A 14,112-nucleotide genomic window follows, 5' to 3' on the forward strand; every position below is an offset into this window, starting at 1 on the left:
AATACACAGATCTATAGTGGACTGTGCTACAGAATTGTATTCCAAAAATCACCAGTAGCCACAGCCTTTGTCATACACCTTTTTAATTTCAGAATCTCGGCCTGAGATTCATTTCCTTACCTGTACAATGGGGCCAACAGTACACACTTCTAAGGGGTTGTGGTGATTCATTACTCTTTAAGCAAATATTTATGAAGTGCTTACTATATACTGCACATTGTTCTAGATACTGAAAATAAAGTAGTGAACAAAGTACTTGTTCTCAAGTCTATGTTCCAGTGTGGGATACAGATATACTGATGATAAATATATTAGTGAAAAGTGCTAAGGAGAATAAGCCAAGGCAGGTAAATAGAGTGATGATGAGAGGACCTGAGGGTTTTGTTGGTGTTCAGAGAAGGCACAGACCTGCAGTGTGGAGCAAGTAAGGCATGTGGAAACGGGGCCATAGGTTGGGCAGAGAATTATGGGCAGCAGGAACGTAAGTACAAAGGCCCCAAGGAGGGGAATGGGTGGCTCACACACGTGCCACCCACACCTCTCCTTGGGGTCCCCGCATCAGCAAGGAGGCAGTGACACTGGAGCAGAGTAAGGGAGGGAGACCCTGGTGGCTGAGATCAGAGTGAGGACTGGAGGCCATGTCAGGTAGGACCCTTGTAGGCCCTCTCACAAGTTTTCTGTTTTATTTTCAGTGAGATGGGAAACCATACAGGTATTTTGAGCAAACAAGTGACAGGATTGGAGCTACGTCTTTAAAAAGAACTTTCCGACGGCTGAGTTAAGTAGACAAAAGTTGACAATGGTGGAGGCAGGAGACCACTTATGCTATTAAAATAATCCAGGTGAGAGAAGATGGCAGCTTGGGCCAGGGTGTGGATGGAGGCGGTGGTGAGAAGTGGTTGTGTCCTGGATAGATTTTGAAAGGAGTGCTAATACAGACATAAGAAGAGAGGATTCAAGGATGATCCCAGGGTTTTGACCTACGGAAATGTAAATACAAGGTTGCCCTTCCTGAGGTGAGGAAGGTTACACGTGGAGTTGGGGGAGGGAAAAGAGTTGGGAGCTCAGTTTTGAACATAGGAACTTTAGGTGCCTACAGGATATTAGAGTGGATGAGTAGACCATTAGATAGAGGAGCCTGGGGTTCAAGGAAAGGGTATGGACTAGAGATACAAATGTGGGTGTCACCAGTGTAGCATAGTATTTGAAGACCATACAGAAAGTCAATGTGGAATATCAGGAGCAAGAATTTCCTGTCCCCTTCTAGGTCCGTCAAGCTGTACTAAGAATCAAATTGATATGAGACAGATTAACAGGAGAAAATCAAATTTAGTTTCCTACATACAGGGAATCCACACTGACATGGAAATTCCAAAGATAGGCAAAATAAGGTGTGTGTGTATGTATCCATCCTGAACTAAAGAGAATCAGGTGGGGGTCTGGGACTTTGAAGGGAAAGAATGCAAGTCACAGGGCAAGAAGAGCGAATGTTTGGTAATTAGATGCTTGCCTTGCCATATAGATGGGTCACTTGGATAAGACTTATTTCTGGTAATAACCATTATTAAATTGGGGAAAGACCCCAATTTAGATTCTTCTATTAGTCAAGGAAGGGGCAAAAAGTTTCTTTCATAGGGAGGAAGTCCATAGGGTCTTGATTGCCTTTAGGTCAAAATAATCTTCAAGCCAAAGTGGCCCACCTTGGAGCAGCCTGGCCCTTGGCCCCTACAGGACCAAGAGTTGAGGACTGTACGGGTAAGGCCCAATGCCAGCCAGACTCAATAACCCTCACATTTCTCTCTTCTCAACAGCCCTCCCTTCCTTGCTTTTTTTTTTTTTTTTTTTCAATTAAAGAGGATTTTGTGAGTGATAGGGTCAGTTTTTTTTTTTTTTTAACTTCGGTTTCTGGATTCCTAATCTCCAGTATGTGCATAACAGTTTAAAGAATTCACCATTTAAATTTTAAAATTGTATTTGAAGCTATCCACACAAATATGAATGCCAGTTGTGATATTTTTTATAACACTGTCAATGAAATTCTTTTGTCTATAAAACGAGGGTAAAGTAATTATGGCTCATTAATATTATCTGATTTGTTAGGACAAATGTCATGACCACATCAGCATAAAATTTGGATGAGACTGAGAAGTGGATCAGACACACTTAATTAGGAAGGTGAAGGAAGAGGATGATTGCAGCAGGACCCCGTTGCCTTGTCCCCTGGCAAAGGCTTCCCCAGGGTACTGGGGACAGGGGAAGAGGCTGGGGACAGAACCATTCTTCATAACTGTTATTTGAAATTGTGGTATATTTGGCTATTTGGCTATATTTAAGTTAACTTTTAGTAAGTTACATAACACATTATGATATATATGATTATGTACGTGTATATACATGTATTATGATTCTAGATAGATAGATAGATAGATAGATGATAGATAGATAGATAGTAGATAGATAGAATATTATTTCAGTTGTTCAGTTGATATTTTTTTTTTGTCTTTTTAATTTTCCAAGTCAGAGGAACTCTCTGGATGGTGTTAAGGAAAGAGATCTGAAACAGATGGATCTAATTCTGATATTTTGATCAATGAACCACTTCCATTCCCCATTCTGGCTCCATGATGGATGGATAAGGCCGACCAGTGAACACCTCTCTTTATTTATGGGAACGCAGCAGGGATCATTCTGGTATGGGGATGTCATCCCTTCACATCTAAACCTTTTCAAATTGACATGTAAAGCTGATGCTGCCAACTGGCAGAACACTAGGTACTTTTTTAGACAATTTATGTATTCTATCCTAGATACAATTATAAAACTGACGGGAACTACAAGCCTTATCACCAGGCACTAGCATACAGTAAATTAACATACTTAACATTATTTAAATTGTATTTCTTTTAGGAAAACAAACAACGACAAAAGCTGGAATCAATAACTGGCCCCCCAAAAAGAGGTGGTGGTTAGAATGATCAAAAACAGAATCTTCACTGTCAGGAGAGGTTCAGTTTGTGGTTCTTATTTATATCCAATCTTTGCGAGCATTCTTTACGCAAAATCGGCTAGGGCTTCATCAACTCTGCTGAAAGAAAGAGAAGATGAAAAACACCTGTAACCACCAGCAGGTGATTCAGAGGGGACGGAGTCTTTAATTACGTCACGAATTTCCAAAGGCATATCCATCACACTGGAGCTCACAGAACATAAAAAGATATTGGAGAAAACCCAACTTCAAGTGCTAATAAAAAAGAACACAAAAGGTTTCATTCACCAGCAATCGCTATTTCCTTTGATTTACAGTTTTCAGAAAGCAACAGTGTCATTCAACTGCAGGGTCGCAGAGCCGCCTTCCGGTGGAATGCTGATTAGGTGGCCTGCCGTGACGTACACGCTGCGGCTGGCCCTGTCGGCCGCGGGATGAGGAAGCGGACGGAGCCCGTCGCCTTGGAGCATGAGCGCTGCGCGGCCTCGGGCTCGTCCTCCTCCGGCTCAGCCGCCGCGGCGCTGGACGCCGACTGCCGCCTGAAGCAGAACCTGCGGCTGGCGGGCAAGGGGCCGGCAGAGCCGCGCTGCGCCGCGGACGCGGGCATGAAGCGGGCGCTGGGCAGGGGAGGCAGGGCGCAGGGGCGGGGCCCCCTACCTGGCCCGCAGGCAGCTCTTAAGCCCCCCGCCCCTCCGTACGTTTCTTGCCTGCAGGAGCGCCCCACGTCTACCCTGCATTCTCACGTGTCCTCTTTCCCTCGCCTGGCCCGCCAGTGCGGCCCGCGGGCATCCTTTCCCCAGATAGCTGCCTGCCGAAGGGCCCCGACTGTCCCCTTCCCTCCCCTGGTGCCCTTTTCTGGCCCTCCGCGGAGCCCAGCCCCGTGCCCTTACCCTCCCCAGGTGAGCCAGTGGTACCCCGTCCTCGACCGGCTGGACCAGCGTCTTTCCCAGGGGCTGGGAGCAGGGGCAATCACGACCCCACGTTGTAGAGTAGAGGAGGGCGTGGGGGGCGTCCCTTGTGAGGCTCCTGGACGCCTCTCACGTAAGAGGTGGGACGTGGAAGGGCAGGCTCCAGAGCCAGAGAGCATTGGGATTCTTGGCCTCAGATCTGCATAGAACTCAAAACTGAGCGCCCCTCTTGCTGGGCTGGCGTGTGCGGAAGCTTACCTTTTCCCGGTTTCTCACTTTGGTAATTTTTTCTCGGGTAACTAGTTGTCAGAAGTGGCATTCTCTGCTGGACCTTTGGGGGAAGGTTCAGTGGTGTGATGTGGCCAGGGGTACACCGCATCGTCAGCTGTTGGAGGGAAACCTGTCGTTGCTTGTGCAGATGGCTAATGGTGCTTGAAATTGGATTACACTGAGTTGTCTCCTTAGGAATCTCTGTAGAATCTGGAAGTCTTAGTTTTTTTTGCGTTGTCTGAATAGGAGATGAATGCATCCAGGTAAAGCTGATTTCAGAATTAAGATAGTGTATTTCACAGGGACAGATCTCTCCATATGCTAGCTTTGTAATTAATCTGGCTGTTCACAGAACGTATCATTCATGGCAAGTTTGAAGTCTGGGTGTTTCACGGTTTTGAACAGGTTAGTATGTAATGTTCTCAGGTGTTGTTGCAGAGTCGTTTCTTTTGGGGTCAACTGGAACGCCCTTAATTGACACTGGCCACTTCAGTGTCAAATATTTATTAAAATAGCCTCTAAAAATATCAATATCATTGCCTAAAAGATCATGAAATTGAAATTGAAAATATTTGGATAAATAATATTTATCCAAATAAATAAATATTTATCCAAATAGGCACTTCAACATTTCAACCTCATTGCTTAAAAGGTTATGAAATTAAACTATAGTCTTCTCTAAGTCAGTGGTTCGCATTCTTGCCAGAAGGGCAGGGACTGACAGTATTTTTTTTTTTTTTTCTATAAAATTATCTAGTAACTGGTCAATATCTTTTGTGAAACTAATTCTAGCTTGAATGTACTTTTGTAAACAGGTTTGGCATTACACCTAGATAAGTTTGGGAATTCTTCCTTTGAAGAAATGAAATTATTAGGCACAATAGTGTTTGGGGAAACAGTGCTGGCCCGAAAGATGTATTGTATTTCAAAGATACGTTTATTTTCATTTTTGTATCAGGACAAAGAAAGACATTCAAGAGGTGCTCATATCCTTTGGAGGAACGAAAGACTGTTAGGGAATAAAAAGAAAAGCAGAGGGCAGGAAAGCCAAATGTATGTGTTACTCCGTGGTTTCCTTCCCTATTTCTTGGAATGTTCTCCTGGTCATTCTTCTCCTTTGTTTTCTTCTTCACCCAGGTCTCTGCCCAACTGTCACGTCCTCAGAGAGGCCCATCCAAAATAGACTTCTTGCCACTCCCAACACCCTTATTCTGTTTGCTTTTTTCATCACACTTATCTCCCTTGACCTTGCAATTGTCCGTGTACTTAATTGGCTTTATTGGTTCTCTCCTCCCCTACAATAATGGAACCCTATGAGAGCAGGGGCCTTGTTTCCTCCACTTTTCTGTCTCTAGTGTATGGCCATAGTAGGTGGCGGAAAATACTTATTGAATTAGTATCTCTAGAATAAATTCCTAAGAAGTGAAATTGCTGGGCCACGGAGTGTGTGTTTATAATTTTGAAAGGTGAGGCCAAGGAGTCCTCCAAAGTACTGATGGATACTTTTCCCCAGCAGGTCAGTTACTTCCTTTCCCCCAAATACTGAATATCACCAAATATTTGGATCTTTTCTCTATTTGATTGATGAAAATGACATCTGATTTGTAGCTTTAATTTGCATTTCTAATTGTTAGGTGGCAATTTTTGTGTGTTTTTATAAGCCTGTTGTGTACCTTTGAGTCTCTCAGTACCTGCCTTTGTTTGGGTCCTATTGTGCACATTTTCAAATACACAAAAGTAGGGAAGAGAATATAATGAACCTGGATGTATCCATCACGTCTTTTTAAACAGTTTGCCATGTGTTGCCAATCTTGAATCATTTGTCCCTCTTCCCTCCATTTCTTTGTAGGGTGGGGGACTAGAATGTTTTAAAACAAATGATTTTATTCGTAACTACTTCAGAGTATAACTTGGGAACTGGAACAAATAGAGACTTTTGAAATATATATAAAAATATAAAATACAAAAATATATAAAATATAATATATAAAATTGTTCCCTCTCTTGCTGGCTGTCTCTCTATGTCAAATTAATAAATAAAATCTTAAAAAAAAAAAAAAGCTTAGTGCTTTTTTAGATTTGCTATCATTTTCTGGTTTAGTTTTGGTGATTTATACATTCATAGAAAATCATCTGTTTTATCCAGCTTTTTCCTCTGTATCTGGGGCTGTTATCCCTGTCCTGTTCCCTGATTTTGTGTGCTTACGTTTTTTTCCTTTTTCCCCCTTTCATTTATTTATTATTTTTTTAATAAAGAATTTTTTTTAAGATTTCATTTATTTTTTTGACAGAGACAGCCAGCAAGAGAGGGAACACAAGCAGGGAAGTGGGAGAGGAAGAAGCAGGCTCCCAGCAGAAGAGACTGATGTGGGGCTCGATCCCAGAACACTGGGGTCATGCCCTGAGCCGAAGGCAGAGGCTTAAGGACTGCGCCACCCAGGCGCCCCTCCCCCTTTGATTTAGACTAGTTAATGGTATATCTAATACACAGATATACACTGAAGTATTTTTTCTTTGAAAAAAATCTTTTTTTTCCCCAAATAAAATTTTTGTTGTTGATGTTAATTAATTCTGGGAGACCAGGATGCTTCTGAGGGTTCTGGAGAAGTAGAGAGAACATCTTCCATCTGAAAGCAGCTACTGCACCTCTCCTGTTGCTGCCCCTGGCAGGAATGTGGCCTTAAGGTGGCCAGATCATCCGGTCTCTCCAGAAGAGCAGCTGGGTGTGAGTGTGTGTGTGTGTGTGTGTGTGTATGAACTCAAACTTTGTAAATGCCGGCAACTAATTCAGATAAAAACAATAACTTTGGAGTAAGACAGAACAAAACATTTTTTTTTAAATTTCTGGATTGGTTGTTTTTAAAGGTAAATGTTTATCTAACTCATGTGTTGACCCTGCACTTCCTAAGAGGCGGGACTAGATATTAATTTTGTATAGTATCTGGTAATTTTTGGCCAACAAGGGATTTGTGGGCCTTTCCTGTTTTTGTTTTTGTTTTTTCCAGTAACCCTGGAGTTCTTGGGAACTTACAGCAAAGTGGTCTAATTTGGACCCTAGGAAGGTGGTAATGAGATGTGTGGGTCTGTCTGTTTCAGTGATCTAGTTTTTATCCTTTCGCTCCCAGCTCATCCGTGGATCTGCTGGTGACTGAGATCAGTGGGCTGCATGGGAGGTTTCATAGCCGGTGATCCTCACATGTAAATACAGGGGGATCCTCCTGGGTACCTTGGTTCCTCCTTGACCCAAAGCAAGGAACTTCATCCAGCTGCTAATGGCTTTACTTATAATCCAGAAAGGCAGATGGCTGAGGTTAACACCCATCTCCTTCAACATCAGTCTTCCTGAGCTCACCCTAGAAGCTGCTTTGCATGGTATCTCTTTGTCCTTTCTTTATACACTGAGAAGGTGAGAGTGTGTTCTGAGCTAGCTTTTGTAGTTAAAGTTTGCTTTTTTCCATCCCCCTTCTCCTTCCACTCCCCAAGAAAACATTCTGTGCCTGGACTGTGACAATCAAGGGGGCAGGCTTTGTTTATGGAGCATCAGCTGGGGCCCCCAGCTGGGTCCATTTCTTCCCAATTGCAGTTTATCTTATCAAGGCCACACTCAGCTCTGGACCCAGGACCCTGAGACCTGGCGCTTCTCTGGTGTCTCCCTCTTTGGTGGGACTTTGTGCCCTGTATCTCTGCTTCCTTTCCACTTTCTTTTTAGCCAGTGCACACTCTCTCTTCTCAAGAGAGTGTCTGTCATGTACGGACGGTAACTGGGCAGACATTGCTTATATGTGGGAGATATTTTTAAGTAGATCAAAGGCTCCTGAGGACATTATCATGGAGTTAGCCTTGGAAAGAGGCATAGAAGATGGGTGAACTTGTCGGGGTTATGCTGACACCAGTGGAGACAGGCTGCCTTTCCAGACTCATGACCCCCCTCCTCCTGCTGCTAGGGCACTTTTCTTTACAAAATGAAGTCTACGGGAAAGATTTTTACTATAATATGATCTTGAAAACTGACAGATTAAGTCAGTGCTCTTCTCCCAGAGATGATGCCATAGAACTTGGGTGTAGGTGGGTTTGTGCTTTGGCAGAGGGCTCTTTCAGCACAGGGAGTAGGTAAGTCATTTGTCTTGTCCTGAACTGAAGGCCAGATTGGGACTGGTCAGTTAGGAGAGGGGATGCTGACACAGGGAAGAACAGTAACAGGACACTTTGCCTGAGATGTCCATTTAGCCAACAGAGCCATTATTTGGGCGTGGTCCTCGTTGTAGGATCATTTGATATCTTAGAGGATATCACTCACATAGATGATGGAGCGCCAAGCAAGTGTTTTCATGTTCTGTGCGTTGGGGAGACTTGTTCAACTTTTTGAGTTTGTTTCTCTCTCTGTGATGTGGGGATAGAAATACCTTCCCTGTAGGATCGGGGTGAAGCTCGGGTATGCAAAAGAGCTGGGTGCATGGTGAGCGCTCAATCAGTAGCACCTTCTACTTTGGTCATCCCCGGGGTTATTACTAATACTATTAGTTGGGGTTACTGAGAAAGCTCTGTTAACTTAGGTCAGGAGGAATTTACCCTCCTCTTCTCTGCCCCCAAACTATTCCAGTATGTCTTCTCAGCCAGTTGTGCCTATAGTTATGATCATGACCCGTGAACATATCTGTCGGTATAACAACATTTGTAACAATATTGTTTGGTTATTCAACATCTTTTTTTTTTTTTAAGATTTTATTTATTTATGTGACAGAGAGACAGCCAGCGAGAGAGGGAACACAGGCAGGGGGAGTGGGAGAGGAAGAAGCAGGCTCATAGCGGAGGAGCCTGATGTGGGGCTCCATCCCGGAACGCCAGGATCACGCCCTGAGCCGAAGGCAGACGCTTTAACGACTGCGCTACCCAGGCGCCCCTCAACATCTTTTTTCACCAGTTCACTTAGCAGAGTTTGAGTACCTGTTCTATAGATTAACGCTTTTCAGTGCGGAAGCTGCAGCAGTGGATGCGGGTCACATCTCGTGGACTTTACATTCTGGTAGGGGAGGCAGATAACAAACAAGTGAGTACGAGCTGCGTCAGGTGCTTGGAGTGCTGAGGAGAAAAGTAGGCCAGTAAGGAGCATGTGTGATGTGTGCATGGTTTAGATGGCAGGAGGCCTTTCTGATAGAGGACATTCAAGTGGAAGCCACTGGCCTCTTTAGAGTGGAGGAATGCCTTGATGTGATGTATGTCATTGCCATGTCACTCTGCTGTGACAAGGACAGACTGGAGGTCCAGAGAGAGCAGAGGACCAGGTAGGGGTCATCCAGGCAACAGATGTTGGGGGCTTGGGCTGGCGGTAGCTGTGGAGGGGAGAAGTGCTGCATTCTGGATCTGTTTTGAAGGAGATGTCAACAGATTTGGGGGTAGATTAATGTGAGAGAGCGAGGACGGTCAAAGATGCTTCACCGGTGGGGCGCCTGGGTGGCACAGTGGTTAAAGCGTCTGCCTTCAGCTCAGGGCGTGATCCTGGCGTTATGGGATCGAGCCCCACATCAGGCTCCTCCGCTATGAGCCTGCTTCTTCCTCTCCCACTCCCCCTGCTTGTGTTCCCTCTCTCGCTGGCTGTCTCTATCTCTGTCAAATAAATAAATAAAATCTTAAAAAAAAAAAAAAAAGATGCTTCACCGGTTTTCTTTTGAGCAACCGGAGGCAGGGAGCTGCCATGTGCTGAGATGGGCAGCTGTGGAAAGAGCAAGTGCTTTGGGGGTGATGAGTTTGGTGTGGGGCATATTGAGGGGCCTCCTTTTGCAGATGCAGTCGGTAGGAGGAGCTGGAGTTCGGGGGAGTTAGGCTGACTTCTGACTGTTGGCCTGCAGAAGGTATTTAGGGTCATGATGGGGGTTGAGGGCTGGGCCTCGGATCTTCAGTGGTTAGGGGCTGGGAGAAGAGGAGACCTGAAGGAAGCAAGGGAATGGATTAGGAAGAGTGCTAGGAGGAAATGGTCAAGGCAGGTGGGTGAAGAAGCCTGTTGCAGAGAAAGTGTGATCTGCTGTTGGATTTGGTGACATGAGTGGTTAACAAGAGTGGATTAATGGAATGGTGGAGGTAAGAGCCTGACAGTGGCTCAGGGGAGAGGTGAAGAGGAGAAATGTAGACAGCTTTTTAAAGGAATTTTACCATAAAAGGGAGCAAAGATAAGGGGGGATCTCTGGGGTGGGAGGAAGCTTCTGACCAGTGCTATTGTTAGAGCTCATTGCTGTGCTCAGTGGGATGGTCCAGTAGGGATAGACTGGCCATTCAGATGCTGGTGGCATGGTGTCTCTGGGACCCAGTACCCCAAGGCTAAGTGGAGGGTCCCCAGATGTGAAGACAGGCCAAAGTAGCCACAAAGCTGCAGGGAGGTGGTTAGTTTTGTGGGGGGGAGCGTTGGAAGTTGTCTTCTGCATGCTTCTACTTTCTTTGAGAAATAAGAGCACAGTTGTCCGGCGGGGGGGGGTGGGAGGCACTGCAGGTCTTTCCCTTTCACTTCTCCACCTGGACAGTGCTAGTTCTTTGTCCTTGACCTAAACAGACTGTTCCACCATATTTGCTAAACATTGTGAACAATCATGCTACCTAGCAGGGACTCTTCCTTCCTTCCTTCCTTCCTTCCTTCCTTCCTTCCTTCCTTCCTTTCTTTCTGACATGTAACGTTTCAGAAATGGTCCCAGGGGAAGTAATCTCAGCTGTGAGCTCGTGTCTAAGAAGCCACACATGTTTCTGCATAGTCGAGTGCTTCCTGGTTCTGGGGCACCTGAGTGGGAGGTCAGTGGCTCCCCAGGGTTTCTGCACACATCCTCATGACGAGGGGTTTACAGCTGGGTTGGAGGTGGAGGTAGGAAAAGGAGCAACATGAACTGAGATCACATAGAGTGACTGTGTGGGACCCAGGCAGAATCCTTACCTCTCAGGTTTCGCTAATACGCAAAGAACTGTTTCTAAATAGAATTTGTCTTGAGATGGCACTTGTGGACTTGAGTTGTCTTAATATCTGTGTTCTGTTCACCAGATATGGAAATGCCCTAAAAGGTGAAAAGAGGGGAGGGTTGATGAGTGTCAGTGTGAGTAGTTTCAGAAGAGTAAGACTCTTCATTTTGCAAGGATGAAGGCAAAGAGGGTGTGTCACTGAAGGAATATAAGCAGATCTCCAGAATGCTAGACTTTTGGACCTGTTCTTGAAGCTTGAAAGAACTTGCCCTGAGCTTTAGGGTAAGAAAAGAAAGTTCAAGTTGTTTTCAGTTCTTACGAACTTGTGGGATCTCCATGCAAGATTTAGCTATATGGACTGAACTAGTCGTAATGGGAAGGAGGAGTGTCCACGGTTGGAGCAGGTCATTTTGATGCATAGTAGTTCTGGTAGTTCAGGTCCCTGAGAGACACGTATGGCTTTTAACTGTTTTCTTGTACAACAGAGACTTCCCACCCTTTCTTCTTTCATCCTTGACTTGTGCCATTCCTGGTCCTGGAAGATCATTTCACCGCTATCTGAAAATGGCCACGTCAGTGGCAGGTGCCCATAGGTTGTTTCATTTAGCACACAGTTATAATACTTGGGTTGTTGGTCAGGTGCGCGCTAGGCACTGGGAACATAAGGATGGAAGGAAACAGTACCTGTTCTCAGGGAGTTTGTTGTCTGTCAGTTTTTACTCGTGGCAGCCGCCAGCTGTTAACACGCAAGTATTTTAATGGTATCTATAGTAAAGACAAAATGCAGGCATGGCTGCAGATGGTTAGTCTGATCTCACTTTTGTCTTTTGTTGTTGTGACATTTTTTGGTGCTGATTTATCTTCAGAGAGTCTCATCTTTTAGGCTCTCACTTCTCTGACAGGATGTCACGTATCCAACAGTGCATCCCTGGCTTACTGAGGTTTCTGTAGGTATAAATTCTCACAGTTCAGGGACACAACACACTTCAACAAGGCTTGTCACGGCAGAACCTACGGGCAGGAAAATAAGACTGGACGTTTGATATTTGACTTAGGGTTCTAGAAAGAAGGACTGTTACACCAGTGTAGGCTGACTGGGAGCCTGCTATTACAGCCCCAGGGCCTCGAGGGAAAGCATGAGGGAGATCTGCAGGCACCAAGGAAGGATCTCCAGGGATGGTGATCACCATGGTGAAGGGCAGCCCTGAAGAAACCCTCTCTCTCCCTCTGTTCCTCTCCCATTTAAATTTTTTGCTGATTGCAAAAGTAATAAAGATTTCTTAATAAAAATTTAAAACAGAGAAGATAATGAGAAAGTGGAATTTCCCTGGATAATTACTGTTAACAGTGTGGCATATATCAAAAATATTGCTTGCGTGTTTGTTCTTTCACTCATCTACCAAATACTTGTTGAGGCCTACTGTGTGCAAGAGGATGTGGACAGAATGTTGCACAAGAGCCAGACAGATCCCAGCCTTTATAGAGCTTACATTGTCATGAAGGAGAAAGGCAGCAAAAAAGGTAGTGTTTAAATATACAGTAACGTTTCAAGGGGTGCAAAACGGTATAAAGAAAAATAAAGCAAGGTAGTCTTAAACATAAGACAACAGGCCCCAAAAGGAGTCCCTTATGTTAAGCCCTACTTTGCCAAACCAAGACCTAACTTAATTACAGCTTCAGCTCTCCCAGAAATGGAATCTTAAACCACTCGTTCAAGAATTGCCTGATCAGCACTAGTGAGGTAATCTGCCTGACAGACCCTTGCCATCCCCAAAGGAAAGAGACCAGACAATAACCAGCCTGCTTTCTGGCCCAGTGTAGCTTCCTTGTTCATTCCCACTTCTGCCTGTAAAAGCCTTTCATTCTGTGCAGCTCCCTCCTCCAAACTCCTATCTGCTGGATTAGATGCTGCCCGATGCAGGAATTGTTGAATAAAGCCAATAAGATCTTTAAATGCACTCAGTTGAATTTTTGGTTTTTTGTGACAGCAGGTAATGTAGTTGCATGTAAAGCACCTGAAAACAAGCTATACTGTAATGTAAAACATTTTTGTCTCTGGCAGGAGAATAAGGCCTTTCCACAGCAGGACAATTCTGCCAACATCCTCATGATTTTTTGTTTTCGTCTCTGGGAACAAAGAGACATTTATGGATTGCTCTTGTGTATTTTATTAAAGCCCTAACTTTTTCAATTCTGTTGAGTGAAATTACCCCCAATACTCGCTGTGTTCAAATAAGATTTTGAAGATTGTTCTTCAGGTTTTCACGTGTGAACTAAGAAGAATTTAACCAGCAGTTAGTCTTGGGGACTGAATCCTGGCTTTACTGTTTTGTTCATTCTGAGAGAATATGAGATAGCATATATGTTGTGCAAACCTTTATATGTTATATATTTTATGTACCAAGTTGCCCCTTGAACAACATGGGGGATAGGGATACCTAACCCCATGCAGTCAGAAAACTGTAACTTTTGACTCCATGAAGCTTAACTACCAATAGCCTACTGTTAACCAGAAGCCTTACTAATAAATAGTTGATTAACATATTTTCTATGTTATGTGTATTATACACTGTATTCCTACAGAAGGTAAGCTATATGTAAGAAAATGATATGAAGAGAATCATAAGGAAGAGAAAAGGTAGCAGGGGTGGCTATATTAGTATCAGTATATTTCAGAGCAAAGAATATTACAAGAGATAAAGCAAATCATTTCATAATGACAGCTCAGTTAATCAAGAGGACATACAACTTGGAATATTTGTATACGTAATTGACAGAGCTTCGAAATCCGTAAAGCAGAAATAGAACTGTGAGGAAAGTAGATACATCCATGGTTACAGCCAGAGCTTTCAACAACTGATAGAACTAGGAGGCAGAAAATCCACAAGGATGTGGTAGACTTCAACAGCACTGTCTACCAACTTAACTTGATTGGCAGTCTGTCCAGCAAAGGCAGGTAGATACGTGTTCTCTTCAAGTGCACATCAACCCAGATAGATCATATTCTAGGCC

The 14,112-nt window shown here is 44.2% G+C and overlaps 1 protein-coding gene across 1 annotated transcript in view; it reads left to right on the forward strand.

Annotated features, from left to right (window-relative positions):
• The first annotated feature begins 3,402 nt into the window (after positions 1-3,402).
• ABHD12 (abhydrolase domain containing 12, lysophospholipase) overlaps positions 3,403-14,112 on the forward strand; it is an 86,987-nt gene continuing 76,277 nt past the window's right edge. The window contains exon 1 of the mRNA XM_040620948.1: positions 3,403-3,611. Coding sequence (XP_040476882.1) covers positions 3,421-3,611 — 191 coding nt within the window. The 5' untranslated portion in view covers positions 3,403-3,420. The remainder of the gene's footprint in view (positions 3,612-14,112) is intronic.

This window comes from Ursus maritimus, unplaced genomic scaffold (genome assembly GCF_017311325.1).
Source record: "Ursus maritimus isolate PB19 unplaced genomic scaffold, ASM1731132v1 scaffold_38, whole genome shotgun sequence".
Taxonomy (NCBI): Eukaryota; Metazoa; Chordata; class Mammalia; order Carnivora; family Ursidae; genus Ursus; species Ursus maritimus.